At 35.4% G+C, this 22,392-nt stretch overlaps 3 protein-coding genes across 7 annotated transcripts; 1 reads left to right on the top strand and 2 right to left on the bottom strand.

The window, feature by feature from the left end:
- LOC109325831 lies at positions 870–7,209 on the bottom strand. 3 transcript variants are annotated; one of them, XM_019558409.1, is made up of 13 exons: positions 7,102–7,209; positions 6,644–6,992; positions 5,741–5,924; positions 5,612–5,661; positions 5,166–5,258; positions 4,993–5,081; positions 4,743–4,821; positions 4,313–4,395; positions 3,823–3,901; positions 2,990–3,710; positions 2,566–2,631; positions 1,793–2,402; positions 870–1,423 (listed from the first exon to the last, which is right to left on the bottom strand). In XM_019558409.1, exons 1-13 carry the CDS (start codon positions 7,131–7,133, stop codon positions 1,282–1,284), a joined length of 2,577 nt encoding a protein of 858 aa, XP_019413954.1. In that variant the 5' UTR covers positions 7,134–7,209; the 3' UTR covers positions 870–1,281. The 3 variants fall into 3 exon arrangements, with proteins under 3 accessions (XP_019413954.1, XP_019413953.1, XP_019413955.1); XM_019558408.1 differs by having other exon boundaries at positions 2,551–2,631; positions 5,741–5,918; XM_019558410.1 differs by lacking the exon at positions 2,566–2,631.
- Positions 9,094–14,619, bottom strand: LOC109325140 (chromatin modification-related protein eaf-1-like). The gene is made up of 7 exons (XM_019557298.1): positions 14,452–14,619; positions 13,774–14,025; positions 13,458–13,673; positions 11,532–13,378; positions 10,394–11,486; positions 9,718–9,902; positions 9,094–9,592 (listed from the first exon to the last, which is right to left on the bottom strand). Exons 2-7 carry the CDS (start codon positions 13,978–13,980, stop codon positions 9,520–9,522), a joined length of 3,621 nt encoding a protein of 1,206 aa, XP_019412843.1. The 5' UTR covers positions 13,981–14,025; positions 14,452–14,619; the 3' UTR covers positions 9,094–9,519.
- Positions 10,001–22,154, top strand: LOC109325144 (tRNA-dihydrouridine(20/20a) synthase-like). Of its 3 annotated transcripts, none has more exons than XM_019557309.1 (13): positions 10,001–10,006; positions 17,594–17,820; positions 17,920–18,046; positions 18,346–18,473; positions 18,560–18,629; positions 18,734–18,836; positions 19,542–19,659; positions 19,746–19,827; positions 19,981–20,042; positions 20,282–20,354; positions 20,482–20,562; positions 20,910–20,990; positions 21,734–22,154. In XM_019557309.1, exons 2-13 carry the CDS (start codon positions 17,636–17,638, stop codon positions 21,896–21,898), a joined length of 1,275 nt encoding a protein of 424 aa, XP_019412854.1. In that variant the 5' UTR covers positions 10,001–10,006; positions 17,594–17,635; the 3' UTR covers positions 21,899–22,154. The 3 variants fall into 3 exon arrangements, 2 of the variants coding, with proteins under 2 accessions (XP_019412854.1, XP_019412853.1); XM_019557308.1 differs by lacking the exon at positions 10,001–10,006 and adding an exon at positions 17,387–17,468; XR_002105089.1 differs by lacking the exon at positions 10,001–10,006 and having other exon boundaries at positions 17,536–17,820; positions 21,734–21,969; positions 22,008–22,154.

Here is a 22,392-nt window from a genome sequence, read left to right as displayed (position 1 = left end):
CAAACAGGTAATAAAGGTAGAGAGAAAAAGGTCTTAAATATGTCTACATTCCTCTTGCTTGTTTTTCTCTTTTACTTACCAAAGGAACATACAACAGAATAGAATACACCCTCTCCCTCTTCACCACTTCTAACATGTCTAATAATTCAACTCAAAATTCAAACTTAGTGTAGTCCCTTCCTTTAAGGGTCTTCATGTTTAATAGGGTACACAGAAATTGATTAATTTACATTAGTTAAAAAGTGTAAGATACTAGGTGATGGTATTATTTTCAACGGGTTAAAACTTGTTTATTTTGGAGATTTGTTATGTTGTGGTTATATGTAATAGGAACCCTCGTATAACTTTTAATTTAGTTGGTGGTAATAGATTTTAAAATGTATAAAAAATAGTTAAATCTAATGATAATGAACTTAAGTTCACATATATTTGTTTGTTAAAATTGTGATTTTTTTGTCACCATAATGGTTATTATTTTTCTTTCAGTTTTTGTAATCTTTAAATCAATTCTCATGTTTATAAATATCTTGTAACACTAACTTCCGCTATAATATAATGTTTAATGGCTAATTTAGTAAATTCTATGAAGCTAATATATCTATAATCTGTTTTATTTAGTCTTAAGAAAATAAAGTTTGACATGTGTCAAACCATAGTATAGGACTATAGGTGCAGACTCCCTCTGCTCTTGATTACTGATTAATCCACGAATATTCATTACTTCGTTCTACCAGATTCGAGACAGATACCACAAACACTTTCCTGATGAAGTGAACTAACATATCCGTTTAACAAAAAAAAAAAAAGACGGTCTAGTATACGATAATTCTCGATATAGGGAAGGTGAATGTATGTGGCCTAGCTGCAAAGGGAGAGAGGCTATTTCCAAAAATCTCCATTTAACAAAATGACAACAATTTCAACTTCCAAAACAATATCTCAGATCATGAAAAGCCTGCAATACACAATACCACTACCAGTATGAATCATTACATCTAAACACTTTTTACGCTTACTTACCTACTCTACAGCAATTGTGAACTATAATACATCACAAACAGAATGCTACTTGTGAAATCAGATACATGTAGGAAAAAATCTATTTCACAATCAAAAGAACCTGCAGGGCCTGCAGCCCAGAAAAGTAGAGGGGTAGGGCAAGATTAATTCTTTCAAGAAAACTGAAATAGCCCCAACTAATAATGCTTGGCCCAAAAATCAGAAGCAATGTGAGCATCTAGGGATATAAATTCAGTAAGCAGAGCCCTTAAAGTTAAGAGTTCATGCCTTCGATCTCTTCTGCTTTTGTGGAACAAAACGGACCCCCTGCTTACTGAGTTCCAGCGTCTTCACCTTCCGATCATCTAAGGTAACATGTATCTTCGAAGTGCCTTCCACTGTGTCAGTAACCACTCCCTTGTGCCTGAACAAAATATAGGAGTTGAATAACATGGTGCATTACTATCAGTGCCGTAAAGCAACAAAAATACATGCTATATTTATTTCTTGTTTTCAACTTCGAAAGATAAGTTAATCAAAGACACAAACTATAGAGAAAAATGTTCAAAAACTGCTACATAAAAAAAATGCATTTACCCAGCAAAGTGGTTCTTTCGAAGTGCAACTTTTGGGGAGAAACAAACAGATGGAAGAAACTTTATTGAAAATAAATTAAAATAGTTAAAAATATACTACCTATACATCATTTCCTAAGGCACACCATTATTAAATATATAGTTTTCTCCCATTACTTAAACAGAATTAACAAAGGGCTATACAAGGCATTACTAACCAAGAATTGTCAGATGGCTGATGAACTTCGACTCTCTTTCCAACTGCATCATTACCCAATTTCATCAATATCCAGTTTGCAGCCATGATCTCATCCATTGGACTGTCTTGATGTGATTGGTTTACATTTTCAGTCACATAAAACAACTTTTTCTCCTTAAAGGGTGTTGGCCTCTTCCTTTTTGACCTCTGGCCCTTGATTATAGTCTTCTCCTCATCCAGGTGAGGAGAATTTAGACTTTCAATGCTAGATTTCTTCAATTTAAATCTCAGTAGAGGTTTAGAATCTTTTGGCAAAGAATGTGAGGGTGCAAGATTATGATTGTCATCTGTCTCATCATCGGAGCTGTGTTCTGACTGCTTCCCCAGATATGTCATCCTTTCACCACTTGAAATAGCTTCTACTCTTCCGACTTGATCAAATATTCCATTAGTACTACATTTGCTCCGCAAGGCATGAGTGCCCTCTAAACTTCCATCAGAAATATTACCTCTACCAGAGGCTGTGTTGAACTCAGAAACTTCTGGCTTAACTTTCCCCAATTTAATCAAATTTCTTTCCCTTCCAAAAACCTTTAAAAATTTTGATTGGCCAGAGTCAACTCTGTTTCCTGCAAGTCACAATAACCTACATTACTTTCTCCTGAAGCAACTTAAACAAACATCAAATACATCTTCAAATGCTACAAATGGTCTAATGGAAAACGATAGCCAAACTTCATTACAGACTTGGGAAAAAGAAAAGAAGAAACATAGTACCATTAAAATGACTACCTGTGTCATTGTGTCTATCTAATGCAAACCTATCTCCATTCCTCAATTGGCTTATATATTCATTTCTTAAGAGGATATTTAAATGGAAAAGTCAAACAAAAGAAAGAGAAAGGAAGCAAAAAAGAGTAATAAATCATGCAAGAAAACATGCACACACAAAGCAGATGCAATTAGTGTAATTGTTGTACATTTAGTAATTATATATTCCAAAAGGACAATTGCATGTCTTTTCACTAATAATGAACGAAATATGTAACTGCTTTAATGAGAAAAACGAGATATTTAATTATGAATCAGCCATAGCCTACTTTCACAGAATAAATTCCAAAATTATATGTTTTCTCAGGCTAATAATATATGGAGCCAACCCTCCACAGCTCCACCCACCCACACGCAGAAAAATAACAATCTTTGAGATCTATACCATTAACAGTAACCAGATCTTGATCTCTTTGGCAGCTTGTGTCAGACCATGGAGAACTAGCCACATCAATTTTCCGTGCACCCAAGTTTATAACCAACTTCTTCCCCTTCACATTCTGAGTCTTATCACCATGTTTTCCGCTCACCTCATCGCCATTCTTAATATGTGTCTTATTGCTTTTGATTCGAACAACTCTAGGTCTCTTCTCTTCATCACTGACGACCTCATCAACAAACTTATGTTTCAAAACTCTTGGCTGATTGATATGGCAAGACATATCGGTTTGAAACTGGCTTCCAGCCACAGGTGATGAATAAACATCACTTCTCAGGGATTGTATATCATCATTATCCAAGCTATGTAAAGATCTGGCATCACTATGTGCTTCAAGACTATGGTGTGTGTCAGTTTTACCAGACACAAATGACTGAGAGTCCTTTTTCTTGGTAGTCTTTTTACTTGAAGATTTATTTGCATAATTTTTCTTCTTTGGCGTGTCATTGGACAAATTCTTCAGAGAGAACTTAAAGGAACGCCCAGATTCACTCTTAAACTTCAAAGGCCCACCACCAGCATCCTCATCGTCTGAAAATGGTGAAATAGAAAATATTTCATCCTGAGTTGGTAAACCAGCTGCAGCCCTCAAGCTTACAATTGAATCTTTATCAGCAATATTCCTTCTCCTCCAAAGCTCTTGCACAGCATCCTCAAGACCTTGGATCTGGAGCATACACATACACACATGATTGGTGCAGAGAATAAAATAGACAGATGTAATTGAAAGAGTTTTTTCCTAATAAAGTAGACTTAGTTATAGAAGCCATAGTGTTTACCTCATGACATTCCCCACGACATGTGGGGCATTTATACTGCAGATTCCCATCCACTTGAAATTGATGATATTTTTCATCACTGCAAAACATTTGCTCCAAAATGAGAAAACTAAAAATGCTAACCCAATTTTAAGGACAAATACCATGTGATTTGTATTTTACAAAGACCGTGTCCGGACTAGGAATAAAAGAGTAGCATCATTGAGCAACAAAAAGGGTAGAAATAGAAACGTATTCAAAGTAATTCATCTGCAATATCATTGTATGATTTAAGATCCAGATACTGATATTGTTGCATGATTAAAAACCAAATACAAATCCAGCAGGCATTGAAGAATTAAGATCAAGAAGTTAAGGATGATTATGATTATGACATATTAAAACAACAATGGAATGTTCATCGGTGTAATATTCTGAAGTTTTAAATGAAAATGGTCCATTTGTTACAGTGAAATTAGTCCCTCTGCACACATACAATAGGAAAACTAACCTGATATCATCACAATGGCAATGAACCCAGCGCTGGCAAACATCACAGCAAATCATTGGTGTCGACTCTGAATCTCTGTAAACCTACAAAATATGACAAAAGCACATAGTCAAACTTCAGATTTCCTATCCGGCCACACTTTGTTTAGATGTACATATATGTATCACTCCAGTACTCAGTGGACACAAACGGTGCTGGAAGTGAAGGTAAAATGAAATTTACTTCTGATATTATGCATGAAAGTACTGTAACATTTCAGAAGCAGGGGTTGGACATGGGACCTTATACAAGCCTGTAACACACTTTTATATAGACACACAATCTCCCTCTAAGATTGATCTAGGTAATTGCCCTAATGATACCAGGGATCTGTTTTACTAAAGATTCCATAGAAGAAGATTAGGAAAACATCAAGAGAAAAGACTGGCACCTTCAAACAAACAGGGCAGTAGTTTCCTTTCACAAACAATCTTCCACAAGCATCGCAACAGGTGTATCCCAGAAACCACCTATAAAAGGGTAAGTCCATCAAATTAAAATATATTGAATTTAAACTACCATTAAACTATTAACAAAAGTTTAAACTACTTTGAGTAGCCTAATTGACTAACAAGTTCAAGACATACAAAATCAAGTTATGTGCTTCAAAGAAACTACTTTAAGTCACTCATGATTCATACCTCACACTTAGTCCATTTCCAGGAACATTGGATCCGCAACTGTGACATTTTGTATGCTTTGGGCACAAATAGGGCCCATTACTAGCATTCTGCATTATGCACAATCATAAATGAAAAGATATGTACTATACAAAACCAATATTAAGCTCGCTGGTAAGTGACATGGAACCTACCTTGTGAGGAGGCTGAAGACAATAACAATGGTAAGCACCGTCACACCTTTTGCAAAACATAAACTTACTTGGATCACCAGTCCTTCTGCAAGCCTGGATAAAAGCTAATAAAGCATAAGAATAACAGAATTCTAATGAAACATTATTCGAAATAGCAACTGCTAAGCCAACACAAAAAACCAAAGACGTTCACTTGATCATCCAAAATCAACTTAACTACCAGGTACAAATATACATGGGATAGTGAATGAAGTCAGAGATCACATAGTATATGATATAAATATGACTTTCCTGTAGAGTGAGACTTTCCTATTGTGCACTAATAAAACAATTTCCTAACTTGATTACTTCAGTAATTCATTCTAGCAAGGACAATATGAAGAATTTTTGCAAAATATAAGAGCTAGATTCAGTCATTAGAATCACACAATGAACTCTCACATTACCTCGCAAATTCGGCAAGCACGGCAGGTCCATGAACTCCAATGAAATAAATCTGTCAAAAGAAAGGCAGAACATATGACACTTACACGATAACACAATATTAGAGAATAATGGCAAATATAGCTTCTTACCTCTATTTTGAGCCCAACTTCTCAAGCAGTTCCTATGGTATTTCTTACTACAACTTTTACACGATAACATCTTTTTTGCCCTCTCAGTTCCTTCATTTTCAACACGATTGCACATTCGACAAAAGACTTTCAGGTTAGGTTGACCCTGTTCTTCTCCATCAAGATTTCCAGATGTATCCTGTTTCTTTAAGTCAATATGAAAACACGTATTAAAAAAGGCATAGTACCAAACCTAACTAGACTTGATCATATAATTGAAATACAAGGAAAAACAAACAAAGTAAATATAACCAATAGACCAGCACCGCATAAACAAAAAAAACTCAACATCATTAACGAGCAAGATTGGTAACAATCTTTATAGCTCATCGTCAAGGAACCATGGTTATGGATATGGAACACTGATGTCTGATGCAACACAATACACAGAGAAGTCCATAAGAGTGAAAAATTCATAACAATAATTAAAAGATATATACACGAAAGGTATCTAAATTCTAAAATGCACATCGACACATCCAATACGATAGGTATGGCATATCGGCACGACAATCATTTTCTAGTATATGTAGACCCCAAGATTTAGCTCAGTTGGCAGAGCTGCATAACATAGTGTGAGCAGTGAGCCTGGTTCCAACCTAATTTTCCCTCCCGGACAAAACTTTCAACAATGGCAGCAATCAAGTCTTAATCCCAGCGAATTGGGTTGCCTATATGGATCAAACGATATCTCTCAACTCATGTACTAATCTCATAGCAAGTTGCTAACTCAACACAACATTTACGATGAAGCAACATCCAATTACTCAAGAATTCACACAAAACTTAGCTGAATTCAATTACTCTGATAAACATCAACAACATCACAGACACTAATTGAAATCTAAGAACCAGAAGCCTCACCGCAATGTCACCACAACCACCGGACTCTAACCGGCGAGCATAATCTTCAGCAGCAAGCATAGTGGCAGTGCCTTTTCTCTGCAGAGCAATACGTTTGGCCTTCATCGATGCAGACTCATCCATAGCAGCAGCATCAGCACAAGGTGGAAGTCCTCCATCTGGCGCCGGATTCGGATTCAGATTCGGAGGTGGAGGGAGGACCTTGGGCACGGCGACCTGGACGGTGGAGGTGGAGGTGTAGGTGGTAGTATCGGAGGAGAGGAATTGACGAAGCGCGGTGACATCGTTGAGAAATGCATTGTTGTGAAGAGAGCGTGGAAACACTGACACGCAGAAACAGATTCGGCGACTGAAACAAGAAAGGAAAGTTAAGAGAGTGAAGAGAATAAAAAGAAAAAAGATATAGATAATAAATAGAGTTTGATTATTTGAAATAATAAAGTGAGAGAGAACATTACCATGTAATTGGACATGCTATGTGAAATGCCATTTTGTGTGTACTTGATTTAGGATTTCAATTTTCGGGTCTAAGGGATTCCTCTCTCTCTCTCTCTACTTCTCTATATTTTACTAATTCTCTATTTTTTATTTTAAACAAAAATTAAAAGAGAAATAGTGAGTTCCAAAATATTTATAAAAAAAAATTGAAAGTGGTGTATGTAACGAGAAAAGTCCGTGTGCGATGATTGAAGGAGGGAAGAGAAGATAATATCTGAATTGGGTTTTGGGCCTCTTTCTACGTGCTTACAGTCCATTGGGCCCGTTGTGTTAGCCTTTTTTATATCAGATCCAACACCAACTTTTTAACCAAAATACAGAAAATACTTATATTATTTTTTGGTTTTAATTTTTTGGTTGATGAATGTTACCAGAGGCCTGAAATCGATTTTTTATACTTATTCATCCGTTGTTTTTAGTTTTGTGTATGAGTTGACAGAGTTTAACCTCTTAGACAAGTACTATTATTTAAGTAAGCCTTTTAAAGTCTATTAAATTGTTGTAGTTAAATTAAAGATTAAATAATCAACAAACCCTCAGAGCTGGGCTTTTTGATAGGTGCTATTGAAGGTGGATTTAGCCGGACAAAATGATCAATCAGTTATTAGATGAGAAGGATTCATTACATAAAGTAATACATTAAATTTATTTTAAGAACTGATCCACTATGACTTTCAATTTATAGATACAGATCTGATAATAACCTATTTGGTAATATACATTAGTCTTAGTCTAGCCTAGCATTTTCCATGACCCACCCAACCTCTGTGCACATATGTAGCCTATAATCTTTGTATAACATTGACCAATTTTTAATTTACTGAACTCATTTTCCTAATAAAGCACTGAAGTCTTTCTATTAAGAGCTATGGGTAAGAATATTGATATTGATATTGATATGATTCAAACATAGTAAAGGAAGTAAGAAGGGTTTAGTAGTAAAGCAAGTAAGAAAGGCTGAATATCCCGAATGGTACAAAGCAAGAGAAATCTATTCGTATGGGATCACCTAAGAATGTCTCTCTTCATTTTGTGTAGTTTTAACTTTTAAGTGATATTTGCTGGTCATTCTAATCTAAATATGCAAATATAGATCACACAAAGCAAAATTGACAACAAGTTTGCTACAGCAGCAAAAGCAAGTGACAGGTAGCAATAACCTTCAGTCAGGTTGCCTTAGCATTACATGCGTTTTTTGACATCATTGAACCAAACTTTCTATAACATTTAACAATTCTTATTTTATTGAACTCGTTCATTTCATTCCTAATAAATAAACCACTAAACTACTTTCTATTAAGAGCTATGGCTAAGGATATTGATATGATTCAAACGTAATAAAGCAAGTAAGAAGGTTTTAGTAGTAAAGGCAGTAAGAAGGGTTTAATTTCCTGAATGGGGAAAAGCAAGATAAATCTATTTCTACTAGATCACCTAAGAATGTCTCTCTATTTTGTGACGTGCAAGAACTGACCAGATCAGGTGCACATGTAAGTGATTCTGGCGAAGATTATGGCTATTTTAATCTAAATAGGCAATATGAATCAACCGAAGCAAAATCGCCAACAAGTTTGCTACGGCAGCAAAAGGAAGTGGCAAGTAAAACCTTCAGTCGCCTTAGCGCTTTACGTGGCTTTTGACATCACTGAACCCAATGTCCAATCACACTTAGGACACTCGTGATGTATAAACAATGTTGTTTTATCCTACTCTAGAAACTGGATATAAATTATAGACTAACTTCTTACAATATAAAAAAAACAATTATTTAGAATAAAATCTACTTGAAGTAGGAATGGGTTTAAGTGGTGCCAGCTTTGGGATTATATGACAATGAGAATTTTATACTCTATTTTTTGCCAATGTAAAAATAGATGACGGACTTTTAGGAATAATGAGCTAGCGACTAAATGGGGGAATTCCTTATCTATAATAGTTCTCAGAAAAAACCCTAGACAAAACTAGACTAGGATATTTAATTGCCATTAATGCAGAGACATTAATAGAAAGCTTTTAAGAAGAGTCAAAAGGTTGACATCCATATAAATTGTACCATACCAATCACATTTAAACAACAAATGCAGAATGAAATGACAGAAAGTGTTAACACAGCACCAAGGTTGAGATAACTATTCAAGTTATAAACTATGTATTTCAAATTCAAAAGCCGACAAACTTAACTGCCATGGCACTTCAGGTTCAGTAAACATCTCCATTGGCAGCAACCTGACATGACATGAGTACCATAAATAACATCCGAAGTATAAAAAGGGCATGGAATGGTAAGTATTGCAAAATGCAATATTACCACAGCAACACCTTTTGATGCCAACTGCATGAGAGCCACAAATATCAGAGTTACAGCAAACCAGAACTTCTCAATGCTTATTTCCAGAACCCTCAAAAACAGCATTCCGTGACTTGTTTCCATCTTCAACAGAGGATTGTTCACTGGTTATTCCACAATACAAAAAAAGAAGTCCCATTATTAAGTAATAAAGGATTTATCTTCCAAAGTAAAGCTTAATTTTACTCAGAAAGTACCAAACAGCATTAATGACAAACAAAAAACCTACATTTTTTGTCTTTTGACATTTTGCTTGATGCTTTTAACCATGTCCATGGTTGTCTTTTGGTGCTCAATTGTTTGGGAATGCAGGTCCAAACCTTCAACTGTTTCACAGTCCACTTTACATATTCGGCACCACCCCATGCTAGCAGCCTTCCTTCTGCTCAAATTATCAAACGACCTGATATCTCCCTGAAACAACCCGAATTGTATTACTTCTCAACAACTACATCTTGGGTATTGCAGTTAATTGACAAAGAAAACAACAATAACTATTTCCCCCTAGAAACTTTCACGTTCCACTGACTAAATTTCCATATTCTTAGATAGCAGTGTAAGTCAACAGGGCTATTCATGAAAAATTCGAGCTTCACTCGTTATTTGTTTGATAAAGCTGAAGACATTTGCTAAATACTAAATTATTAAACTTAAAAAATAAAAATAAAACACCTCATATAGAGATTTGATAAAGGGAAAGAAAGTAATCAAGCAATAAATGAGTTAAACAAACCAAGCTCAAGCTTCATATATTTAAACAAGCGGAGCAGCCAAGTGAGTAATCTCTGTTTTTTTACAAGCCAAAGCTAAGCTCTTGGCTTGGCTGGAGTTACTTACCCCCTTTATCTTACCTATATCATAAGAATAACAAACATAAATGAACATGTTAGTAATCAAAACTTAACTGGTAAATGTCCAGCATCATTAGGAAATCCTGGAAGGGAAAATCTGCTCCTGAACCCCGGCTCACCAAGTTGTGGATGACCTGGCCTGTTGCCTTTGCTGAAAGAATTAAAACTTCGAGAACCACTTATTTCAACTGCTCGCATATGACCAGGATGGGCACCAAAACCAATAGGATCCTCAAGATGCAAGTGTCTAGGAAATTTATGAGGATCCAAATGTTCACCCCTCCGGAAATGGCCAGCAAATTCGTCTTGACCCATGAAATTGTCATTCCTTGGATATCTGCCCGTTCGAAAATTACCGAAACCGTCAAACTCATCTCCATGCAAATGGCTAGGCATATGAGGAAACCGACTATCATGGAATGCAGGGCCAACTGGCCGACCATAACGATTTAAAGCTCTGCCATCAAAATCATCATGACCACCAGAGAGGGGCCCCAATCTCCAGGAAGACATCTCAGCATATTCACCAACAGGACTTCTCGGAGTCATGCTATCCATTTGATGTCTCCCATACCCAGGATCTGGTCCAAGATAACCAGAATGGAGTGCAGAACCTGATTTCTTGGTGGCATCTTCGTGAAAACCAACTGGCCTCTTTCCAGTTTCATGTGGACCTGATGAATAATTTCCAAATAGAGAAACCAGATTGGCATCCAAAGGCAGCCGAGGGACTTTCCTGAGATCATCTTCAAACTCTCTTTTGTCAACATTTAGCTGACCTGGAACCGGGAATGATTTGAACCTTTCATCATGGAATCCAAAACTTCCGGGACCATGTGGTGGTAATATTCCACCACGCATATCTCCAGGAGGCGTGGCACCAAAATGTGGCCCTCCAATACGGGATAAATTGGATGCACTGGCATGGAAAGGAGGCTCATTGCCTTGATCATATGGTCCTGAAGGTCCAAGAGACTGAGGCTGAAAGTTTCGCCCTTGCTGACCCAAATGAGGAGGATGTGCAGGTGCGTGATTATTGAGGAGATTTGAAGAGTGACCTGCTGCAGAGAATGGCTGATTTGGAACTTCTGGATGTGGCAAGTGTGACCTCTGCTGGACAGCACCAGGCCCATAATTATTCATTGGTGGCTGGTGCTTACCCGGATCATTCAAAGGAGCCGAATGATAAAAAACCCCAGACTGCATACTTCTATATTCATCAATGTCTGGTCCTTGGCTACCATGGATTTGCGAGACAGCTGGTGCTGGTTTGTCAATAGCAGGAGGTCTTGGATTCGATATATCATCATTGCGCAGTTTATCAATTTTTGACTCAGAGAGTTTTGTCTCTGTCTTCAGCTGTCCATCTTGAATCTCGTTGACTTTGACAACAGAATGATCATTAATATCATTTTCAACAGCAGCAGCCTCTGAATCACCATTTTTTAATGCATTGGCATTTGTCCCAACAGTCTTCTCAGTGTGTGGATTTTCACCATTTTGCTTATTTCCGACCTCAGCTGGTTTCATATCTGTTTCAACTTTTTCAGAATTCAACTCGTTTGCTTTACCAGAGGCAGAGTCAGTTTGCTGCTCAATGAGATCCCCTTGTCCTGGTCTAACTGGAATGGTATTGGCAGATTGTGCAAATGGCTGTACCTGTCCGGGATGATTAGCATTTCGAGATTGAATGTGCTGAGTGCTATTTGATAGTGCAGCATTACCCTGTGAATGTGGATAAGAATGCCTGGGAACTGAATGTACTGGACCTTGGGGTCGTAAATGAGATGGCATAAGAATCTGGTGTTGTGCAAAAGGTTGTTGAGGCAATGTTTGTTGACCCGGTTGCAAAACAGGACGGTTGAATTGTTCAGGTTGCTGATTATGAGTATAACCGAGCTGCTGTTGCAAAGGAGCGGTAGTTTGACCTCGAACAGGTGAAGGCACCAAAGCTGACTGTTGCTGGTTTGGAAACATAGCAGAAGATTGATGAGGTGGGCGCATCATCGGAATTTGCTGAGGAAACTGATTCTGCATCTGGACTAGATGCTGGGCCTGGGATTGAGGCCCGCTTTGAGGATGTGTCTGCATGGTATGTTGAGGGACTCCCGGCTGCATATTCTGATTAGGTTGAAATTGAGGATAAGAGTGATGTCCCGTCACTGCATGTGATGATGTATTTGGTACTTGAGACTGGACATTAGGAGTTAGGGACTGTTGAGGATGCATCTGGGACTGTGAGATATGTTGAACTGGAGCATGAGGTTGTGGTTGTGGTTGAACTTGTGGTTGAGGAGCAGGATACTTCTGACCTGGTTGTTGAATTTGATGCTGTGAATGCTGCATTTGAGTATGAGGCTGCTGATAAGCAGGCATTTGCATGTTTTGTTGGGGTTGAGGCTGCACAGCATGAGGTTGAACTTGTGGGTAGGGATAAGGCTGAGACTGAGGGAGGGCTTGGACAGGGCCTGGTGGGTGAGTCAGTGATGGGATCTGACTATGTGGCTGTGCAACAGGTTGTAGCTGCTGTTGGTGGTGAACTTGCATCTGATTCTGAGATTGTGGGGCCAAAGGAGACTGAGCATGTGAAAGTGGTTGAGACTGTCCCTGTGTCTGAGGCTGAGTTTGAAGTTGAGGCTGAGATTGGGGTTGGGCCTGGGGCTGAGGTTGGGGTTGGCCATAGGCCTGCTGGTACTGTGGAACCGCAGGCTGTTGATAAGGGTAGTATTGTTGATACTGCTGCTGGTATGGATCATATCCAGGGTACTGCTGATAATATTGTTGATACTGTTGCTGCTGATACCATTGCTCTGCAGTTGGTTGCACAGCAGTCTGGCCCGAAGGTTGAGTTTTAGAAACCGAGTTAGGTAGCTGATTTGAAACCTGCCCGGGTGTAGTAGTTGCAGCAACAGTTTGAGAAGTCAGAGATTGAGAAGCCGTTGCCATAGCAGCAGTCTGGTTCTGATCAGTAGATGGAATGACACTAGAAGCTGAAGGATCTTGAGTAACAGCTACAGGTTGCACCTGACCTTGCACACCCTGCCAATCAACAAGATAAGAACCGGCCTGCCATAAATAAATGCAAGGCTGGTGCATTATATTTATATATGTCACTTACAGTACAATTTTGTGCATGTTCTTGTACTTGACGGTGCACTATATGGATCCCACACCTGTTACAAACAACGGGAGAATTGCCAAAAGCACATGCAGAACAATGGGATGTACACTCAGACAAAGTTCCTTGCCAGGTGCATCCACTCCTATGATACAGGCAATGAACTGCTATTTTTCCAATAGTTTCAGCAAGTGCTTTATTTGACTCCATAAGAGGCTGTAAGAATACACATACAAATCCATAGATACATTTAAAATGACAAGACAATAAAAATGACATACATTGGATATTTTGGGATGAGAAGTAGGAAATGAACCTTGGAGTCTGCCTCAGTTACCAAGTAACCGTCGTACGGGCAAGCCTTCGTGGTGCTCACTACATATGTCAAACATGGCTTGCAGTATAAATGAGTGCATTGCGACTGTAATGCTTCATTAGGATACACGAGGAGGCGACAAACGGGACAGAAGTACTCTCCAGCAAGTGATTGAATGTTTACAATGCATTCATTATCAAATCCCATTTTGATCTTTAACTGTGGATTCAGCTACGACGTTGCATAAAACCTAAAACACATGAATTCACTTAATTGTACAGTAAATCAATATAAAACCTAAAATACATATATCATTTATACTCAAAAGACATCAAAAAACAATTCAGAGAAGTTAAGGAATCAGAAGTTAATGAGAACACAGGTCATGTCACAATAATTGATTTTCCTGCGAGAAGTTTCGGAATCACGGTAAACATAACAGAAGAGCAACCACAGTGACAAATTACAACAGCGTTAGTTATATTAGCTGAAGATATAAAAGGCATTAATATATATTCGGAATTCCTAAATGACACAATGATCGGCACAAAGCATTGGCATAAGAAGAAAACACAGAAATTAACCTAGAGAAAAATTGAATAATTAGGAAAGAACGTAATAAGGAATGTAACGAAATGAATAGTTAGATGAGAAATTGGAATTGATTGAGAATGAAAAGAAAGAGAAAGAGAAAGAGAGGTTACGAGTGAGTTGAAGGATCTAAGAGAGAAAGAAGGAATGGAAGATGGAAGATGGAGTGAGTGTATCAATATTTATATGAGTGGACTGTCGGAGCCGAATCAGGTCGACTTGTGTTGTGTGTCACCTTCTCTACCCTTACGCCACCCAAACAAAACGCTTATTCCCTCTACTACCCTCAACTCTTTTTGTACTCTATTTATCCATTATTCCTTCTTCACCATACTTACTCTTTTTTTTTACTTGTATCTCGTTTTAGCCATTAATTCTAAAGAAATTTAATGATTTTAATCATTGATTGAAGGAGGATCTCGATTCAAGTGATTGTATATACAAAACGAAAGTATTTATCTTAAAATATGGTGGTTTGATACTATACACATAGTTTATATTTTTTGTCACACTCTCAAGTTTATATAAGTATTATCTGCCTTTTATGGTAATGTTTGAATAATATGTCTATATTAGTATGGTACCAAACATTTTCTTCAATTATTTTGCTTAAAACTATGATCAATGGTTATGAGACTATTAGCTTGGTAAATTGTGCTTGATGGTGTTTAATTTGTGGGAGCCATTCAAAAGTTGGAGATATCATGTCATTATATATATTATATATACCGCTCAATTTGCCATTTTTTTTCATACCTCGTTAGTCAATTTGATTAATAAAAAAGAATTATGACACTCACCTGAATTAAATTAACAAATGTGAGAAAATGAAGAACAAATTAACATATGTTAGGATTTTTTTAATAAAGATTAAAAAAAATAAGATACAATAATTTCCCACTGTAATTTTTATCTCCCTCTCATAAATTTGTATAAAATAAGAGGGAAGGAGTTTATCATTAAAATATTATTACAATTGGGCGGAACTTCTTGGAGATAGGTGGAGGCAACTCCCCCTGAATTTTTTAATACAACATTTTTGAAATGTTTTTTATACTTATTATGAAACTGCAATTGTATAAACCTTCTAAAAATATAGATAATAAATAAAATTCTTTGGTATATGTAGATGTTGATATTGCTTATAATATTATTATTTTGTTTAATTTCATAATGATTTTATGCTTATAAAATATATTATAGGATAAATATTATCTTTGTCAAATTTGTAGTAAAATTCTTAAGATTCTATAGATTTTTATAAAACATTTAACATTCATAACATATGTATTTTTTTTGCAAAAATTCTACTATATGAATTTCAATGGGAGTAAGAGACGAATTACTTGATATGTTTATTTCAACATTTTATTGTTGATGTTGTTAGCCATTCACTTTTGAAAAAATAAAAACTATCCACCATCTCTAAATTAATTTGAACATTGACGATATGGGAAAAGTAAATATATATTATTTGTTTGATCAAGTTATTTTCTAGTCTTAACTATTGTGGTTTAGCTACTAGAGGAAGATCATTTTCAGCAACGAAGACAACAACTTAAAATAAAACTATATATTAAATAGAATATGAATTTCTTGTAGACAACATGGTAATTTATATTATAAAATAAATAGTTGGAAATTTTATTCTTAATTTAATCAGCGATGAGTCGAAGTCTTTAACGAATAGCGACACTTTAAATTAATGTATATTTTTATTTAACATATTTAATTATTAATCATTATTATTTAGAATTGAAATGTTATTTTAAAAAATTGTAAACAATTATCTATATTTTTTGTTATTCAACTCATCTTATATTCTTGCCCATCCTAAGCATTTCTTCAAGATCGGCCACAAATTACAATAGTAATTTTATTTGAGTATGTCAGGTTCAAATAAGATTCGGACTCATTAAGTTGAAATAGTCAATGATAATTGAGAAAAGAAGGTATACATTGACATTGTAAAAACTTATGAGTTTAGAATTTATATACTAATACTATTTTTATTTAAGAGTAATAATTATTGAAAATGAATGATAAATAATGTAGTGATAATATAAAAATCTCTCATACTATCAATGCATACATATTTTTCTCAAGTTTTATATACTATTATGAATCGTGTATCATTCATATTTAATTATCATTAAATTTAAAAAATAAATAAATCAATATAAATGAATGGAGAATGCCGAATGTGTATAAATATTTATGTTGATTACAATCGTGATATTTAATATAAATGATAAAAGAATAATGTAAAAAAAAACCTACACTATGGATCATATATTTTTCCCCATTTACATATCATGTAAGATTTTGAAAACTTTATCCTAAACTCCAAAAGAAAATTACTTTACCATTCATTCTCATGAGGATTAAGGTTTTTTTCCTTTAATGGAAAGATAAATACTATAAAAATAAAAGAAATAATAATATAGTAAAACATTTTATATAAAATGGAATAACACCTTTATTACTTAAAAGTGAAAACACAAGTAAAATTGAGTACTACCTCTCTCAATGGAGATATCAACGTTGTAAAATTTGAGTCAGACATCAAACCAGAAGAAATTTAGTATTAGGTTTAATAAATTAAATCTTATAGTCGGAAGAGATGATTTCATATATAACTTATCATTTTCATATACAAATATAAATTTTATATAATTAATATTTATGTGTAATTATATTGAAATAATAAATTTCCATTTTTTTTGAACTAGATAAAATTTCGTTTTTTAAAAAATTTAAGTGAACTATTTGTTCCACTTTCCGAGTTATTCCGGTTCAACCGGGTTTAACATTGTCGGACCGAAATTTCTTTATTTCAAAGCAGTTTAACCATCATTCAGTTAAAATTACAAACTCGTTTTTAAGTCTAGTCAACGGTTAAACTAGTCGAATAGTCAGGTTTGATCTTTTTAACACAACCCCCCGGAGATATCCTTGTTCTGCCCTGAGCTCCTTTCGTTCACATAGAACCAATTAACTTTAACTAACTAAGTGGGTTTACAGTATTCATAAAACAACACGTAATTGCCGCGGATAAGGTGCACAGAAGTAGAAGAAATCTCCCTTTTCCACTCTTCCTTCACGTAATTCCTATTTTCCTATCATATGCTTATTCTTTCCCTTCCTCTGCATATCAACTGTTCGATAAAATGCCTCCTCTTACCATACATTTCACTTTAATATTTTATCGATTTTATTTTATGGATAGGTACATTTCACACTGCCCACAATACCATCTTATGTTGTTTCGATGAAAGGGATGATGAAGTTTGCAGGATATTCCTTCCCACTTTCATTTCTTCCCATTACTTGCAGATTGTCTAATAGGAATTTGTGTAGGCCAATATTCTTTTCTGCTCACACTCAGAAACAAAATTCATATCGTAAATCTGAATCTGGGGTTCTTGCAAAATGCTATCTTCCTCCTTTGTTTAGGTGGGTACCTTCCAATGCAATCACTTCCCTTTTTCGTTGCTCTTTCGAGTATAGCTTTTTTTTATCAGTCTGGTTTGGTTTGGTTTGGTTGAATTTCAGTGTTGCTCCAATGATGGACTGGACAGATAATCACTATAGGACTCTAGCACGCATCATATCAAAACATGCTTGGCTCTACACCGAGATGGTTGCGTCCGAAACAATTGTTCATCAAAAGGACAATCTGGTAACTTTTAGATATTTAAATATGGTTATTTAACAGAAAATAAGTCATGGAACTATGGACTATGTGAACAACTAAGATCATGATTGCAGTTTTTGTAGCAGTATGAAATTTCTGTGATGAAAAATATCAAGCAATGGTTTATTATTTGTGTATGAGTATATTGTTTAAGTCATAGCTGTGGGTCCATGTGTGTGCACAAGAGCACTACTGAATGTAATGAGATTTGACACCATCATTTGTTGATAATTTGGTGCTGGAAGGAAAACCATTGATTCTTTTATTTTGTCTATTCTGCTCAGGATAGATTCTTGGAATTTTCTCCAGACCAACATCCCATTGTGCTTCAAATTGGAGGGAGTAATATTGAAAGTTTGGCAAAAGCAACTGAACTTTCTAATGCTTATTGCTATGATGAGATCAACTTAAAGTTTGTATATTTCTTATCACCTTATATCGTAAGTTTCATTGTTCCATTGATCTCTGACAGAGTGTTTTCTTTTATAAAAAAATCAGCTGTGGATGCCCTAGTCCAAAAGTAGCTGGACACGGAGGCTTTGGTGCGAGTCTTATGCTTGACCCAAAGGTTAGAAAACCACTTTTAGTTATATATGACATGAAAACAGATTGAATATATAAATATTCTTCATCAGTGTGCATTATATAGAAATCTAATGTATAAAAGGGAAGTTTGTTGCCGAGGCTATGTCAGCAATTGCTGCCAACACAAATGTACCTGTCAGTGTCAAATGTCGAATTGGTGTGGATGATCATGATTCTTATGATGAGCTGTGTAAGGTCCTTCTTTAAACATTCTTTGTCTGTTAAAGTTGAAAGGCTGTAAAGTTTTGATTCTATGAATAGGTTTTGTCCTCTTCTTTTTAAAATTTATGGGAAAATGATGTTACATTACACACACACATATATATTTCTATATCCTTGTATCTGCCATGTCTCAAGTTTTTCCTACTAAGCTGTGCTCGAATAGTGTCTTGCATGTATAATGCACTAAATAGGGGGTATCCACTATCCAGTTGATTGGGTACGTATCTGGTGGGTGCTTATCATCTCAAATCTTATAGTTGTTGACTTGTTACCATTAACTCAATTTCTACTAAATTGATCAAAGCCACATAGTGACTTGCTGATAGGAGCCAGGAGTTTGAAGTGTGATAATCATGATTGCTATAGTAACAATGAAGAAGTTTGATTTGGTTGCTAACCATTACTGAAAAGAAATAACATATAGATTGTAGTTGTAGAGATGTTTGTAGTCTAACATAATATACTTCAATGCAGTTGTTAGGGCCACTTTGTAGTCTAACAGAATATACCGTATTTTGCAACTACTTGTTAGGCTTGCAGGTGTCTCCGTCTATTTGTCTTTTAGACTCCATTGTGCATTGCCATTTATGTGATTTGAATCTTATGTTATAATAATAAAATATTTATTCTATGATTTTTGGCATTACATACTGAACATTCTGTTGTCTGGCAGGTGATTTCATATGCATGGTTTCTTCTATATCTCCCACTAAGCACTTCATAATTCACTCAAGGAAGGCACTGCTCAATGGCATTAGCCCGGCTGAAAACCGGAGTATTCCTCCACTGAAGTATATGCTAATAAAATTTCGTTTTTCTAGTCATCCTATTATTATATATAGAATTCCCGATAATATGTAATGTTTTTTTAATGCAGATATGAATACTTTTATGGTCTCTTACGTGACTTTCCTAACTTAACATTTACAATCAATGGTGGCATTACTAGTGTTGGTGAGGTGAGTTGCTGTCATGGTAATCGTTCTGTGTATTCAGACCTGATATACATATGAATTCATATGAAATTTCCAGCACTGAAACTTTTCTCTTTAATTGCTGTATTGTTCTGATGATTCTGTTTTTCCTTGTTTTTTTGGGGATTCTGATTTCAGATCAATGCTGCTCTTGAAGCTGGGGCTCATGGTGTTATGATTGGACGTGCAGCATACAATAAGTAGGTGTCAAATACAATACAAATCCCCCTTTTGCTTGTTTGATATCTCAAAGAAAAATGTTGCTTTTCAAAAAACCAGGATTCTGATTTTCAATAAAAGGAAATAAAAAATTCTAAAAGCTTAAGTTTTTAGGTGGAGATACAGAAATTGTTTTATATATAGAAATGCTTTGATATATGTTGCTCATATAAATTGATATGTGCTGACTTTGATTGACCATTGTTGATGATCTTAACAGCCCTTGGCATATTTTGGGACATGTTGATACTGCTATTTATGGTGAACCTAGCACTGGTCTTACACGTCGTCAGGTTCACTTACATAATCTTTGGCTTTCAAAGGATGCATCTGTACCAATTATTGAGAGTTAACTTTTGATGCTATTCAGTTTCCCACTTTTGTTTTAACTAATTAAGTATTCATTTCTCATTTAATTAGGTACTTGAAAAATATCAATACTATGGGGACTCAGTGTTGAGAAAATATGGACATAGGCCGACTGTGCGAGATATCGTGAAGGTAGGGATAAACATAACCCTCAGTTAGTTGATTTTCCATTTTCTTACTTTATACTATTCACTATTCATTCCTTTGTAGCATTGTATGTAGTCCAGAATAGCTGTTTTTTAATAAAGCTATTTTCTTTTATAAGTAGTTATACATTACATAAATTATTTTTTACTTTCTAGCGGTTAAGCGCCTAGACTATATGATGGGTTCTGATTTTAAAAAGATTGGATGTTTCCCCCCTCCCCTTTTCATACTTTCATTTGCATAGGTAAGTTATATATCTATTAATGATATTCAAATTTATCTTAAATATCTGCCTTCAAGTTATATGGCCATCATCTGTTGTGTTGCTGCAGCCTTTACTCAATCTTTTCCATTCAGCACCAGGCAATGGACTTTGGAAGCGCAAAGCAGATGCTGCTTTTCGAAATTGCACGGTATGGTTACTATGGTGAAACTAAGTAGTCTAGTACTTCAAAGAGAATGCCATTTATTTTGTATATGAATATAGATGAAGTTATAATCAATGTGAGGTATATACAAATTTTGATCATCAAGCCAAGCTAACATTGTTTTCTTAATTCACTGTTCTATTTGGTGAGTTATATTTTATGGATCAACATCCTTCCATCTCTTATCAATAAATTTAAGAAATGATTTGACACAAGAAAAAGACTCATTGAGGAACTGTATTTGATCAATTATGTTATTATGTTGAATATAGATAGGGATAGATTGGGACATGGATACAGAGATAAAAAAAAGTGCATATATTGTGGTAAATGTGTTCTGTCATGTTGATTATGGAGGCACATGTGCTGATATAGCCTGTCCCTTCTTTCTCTTATATATAAGATGCAGGCTTAAAAATATTTTTGCTTCTATATTTATGGGTCGTATTGATTTTAGTCCTTGTGTTTATTATAAAGAATTTAGTCCCTCCATCTTGAGTCGGTGTTTATTTTGGTCCCCGCTGTTAACTTCGGATGGAAAATGTTAACACGGAGGGACTAAATTAAATACTTAAAAAAAGAAAAACATGCAGGCTAAAATCACCTCGACCCATAAATGGGGGCAAGAAACATGCTAATTTGTTACTTTATTTGCTGCAATATCCTTTTATGACTTCAGTTATTCCATTACTTGCATCAAATACTAACTGAACTCTTAAACCTTGTAGACAATCAAATCATTTTTTGAAGAAACTCTTGATGCAATTCCTGACTCGGTATTAGATTCGCCTGTCGCTGAACTACCTCCTGGCCGTGAAGATCTTTTTGCTAACATAGACAACTTGCTGCCTGCTCCATACAGAACAAGAGAAGAGATTGTTATTTGCGCTTAGGTTCACTTGTACTCTACAAATCCTTGTTGTTGTCATTAGTCTTTACCATTAACAGTTTAATTCAATGTAATTGCACCATACTTTGAAATGTAAGCAATTGACTTTGAAATTAATCCATTTGAGGAACAATGTTTAAGCCACAAAATAGTGGGTTGCAAATTGCAATTCCTTATAGCATTAGCTTTGGCTGTGGAAATTTGTACTGGGTTCTAAACTGTTAAAAATAGAATGTTCACTGGCTCATTTATTATTTTTATTTTTCTGTTAGGTGTCTCATTCCTCTGTTCGATATAAAGTGCCACTTGCAGGTAAGTCTAGCACTTTCTTCGAAAATGATCAATTCTTTATTCATAAGGTAAGAATACTTTGGTTAATAAAAAATAAACCCCAACCCGACTAAAAAAATAGCAAAAAAAGGAAAAGGGAGCTAAAATGTGAAAGTGAATACAATCCTCATTTTTGTGATCTATGTAATCCTCAATTCATGAGGTGTG

Source organism: Lupinus angustifolius, chromosome LG13 (genome assembly GCF_001865875.1).
Source record: "Lupinus angustifolius cultivar Tanjil chromosome LG13, LupAngTanjil_v1.0, whole genome shotgun sequence".
Lineage (NCBI taxonomy): Eukaryota > Viridiplantae > Streptophyta > Magnoliopsida > Fabales > Fabaceae > Lupinus > Lupinus angustifolius.
Note: the sequence above shows the minus strand (reverse complement) of the source record. Positions and strands in the feature narration are given on the sequence as shown.

Excerpts from the sequence above, each read along its gene's own strand:
- LOC109325144 (XM_019557309.1), top strand. The coding sequence starts at position 17,636 with ATGAAAGGGATGATGAAGTTTGCAGGATATTCCTTCCCACTTTCATTT. Across the intron at positions 19,660-19,745 it reads CGGAGTATTCCTCCACTGAA|ATATGAATACTTTTATGGTC; the intron begins GTATATGCTAAT and ends TTTTTAATGCAG. Across the intron at positions 20,563-20,909 it reads CTGTGCGAGATATCGTGAAG|CCTTTACTCAATCTTTTCCA; the intron begins GTAGGGATAAAC and ends GTGTTGCTGCAG.
- LOC109325140 (XM_019557298.1), bottom strand. The coding sequence starts at position 13,980 with ATGGGATTTGATAATGAATGCATTGTAAACATTCAATCACTTGCTGGA. Across the intron at positions 13,379-13,457 it reads AACATGCACAAAATTGTACT|GGTGTGCAAGGTCAGGTGCA; the intron begins GTAAGTGACATA and ends GTTGATTGGCAG. Across the intron at positions 9,593-9,717 it reads AATGTCAAAAGACAAAAAAT|TGAACAATCCTCTGTTGAAG; the intron begins GTAGGTTTTTTG and ends TGGAATAACCAG.
- LOC109325831 (XM_019558408.1), bottom strand. The coding sequence starts at position 7,133 with ATGGCATTTCACATAGCATGTCCAATTACATG. Across the intron at positions 5,919-6,643 it reads GTGGTTGTGGTGACATTGCG|GATACATCTGGAAATCTTGA; the intron begins GTGAGGCTTCTG and ends TTAAAGAAACAG. Across the intron at positions 2,403-2,550 it reads CACAGGTAGTCATTTTAATG|GAAACAGAGTTGACTCTGGC; the intron begins GTACTATGTTTC and ends TGTGACTTGCAG.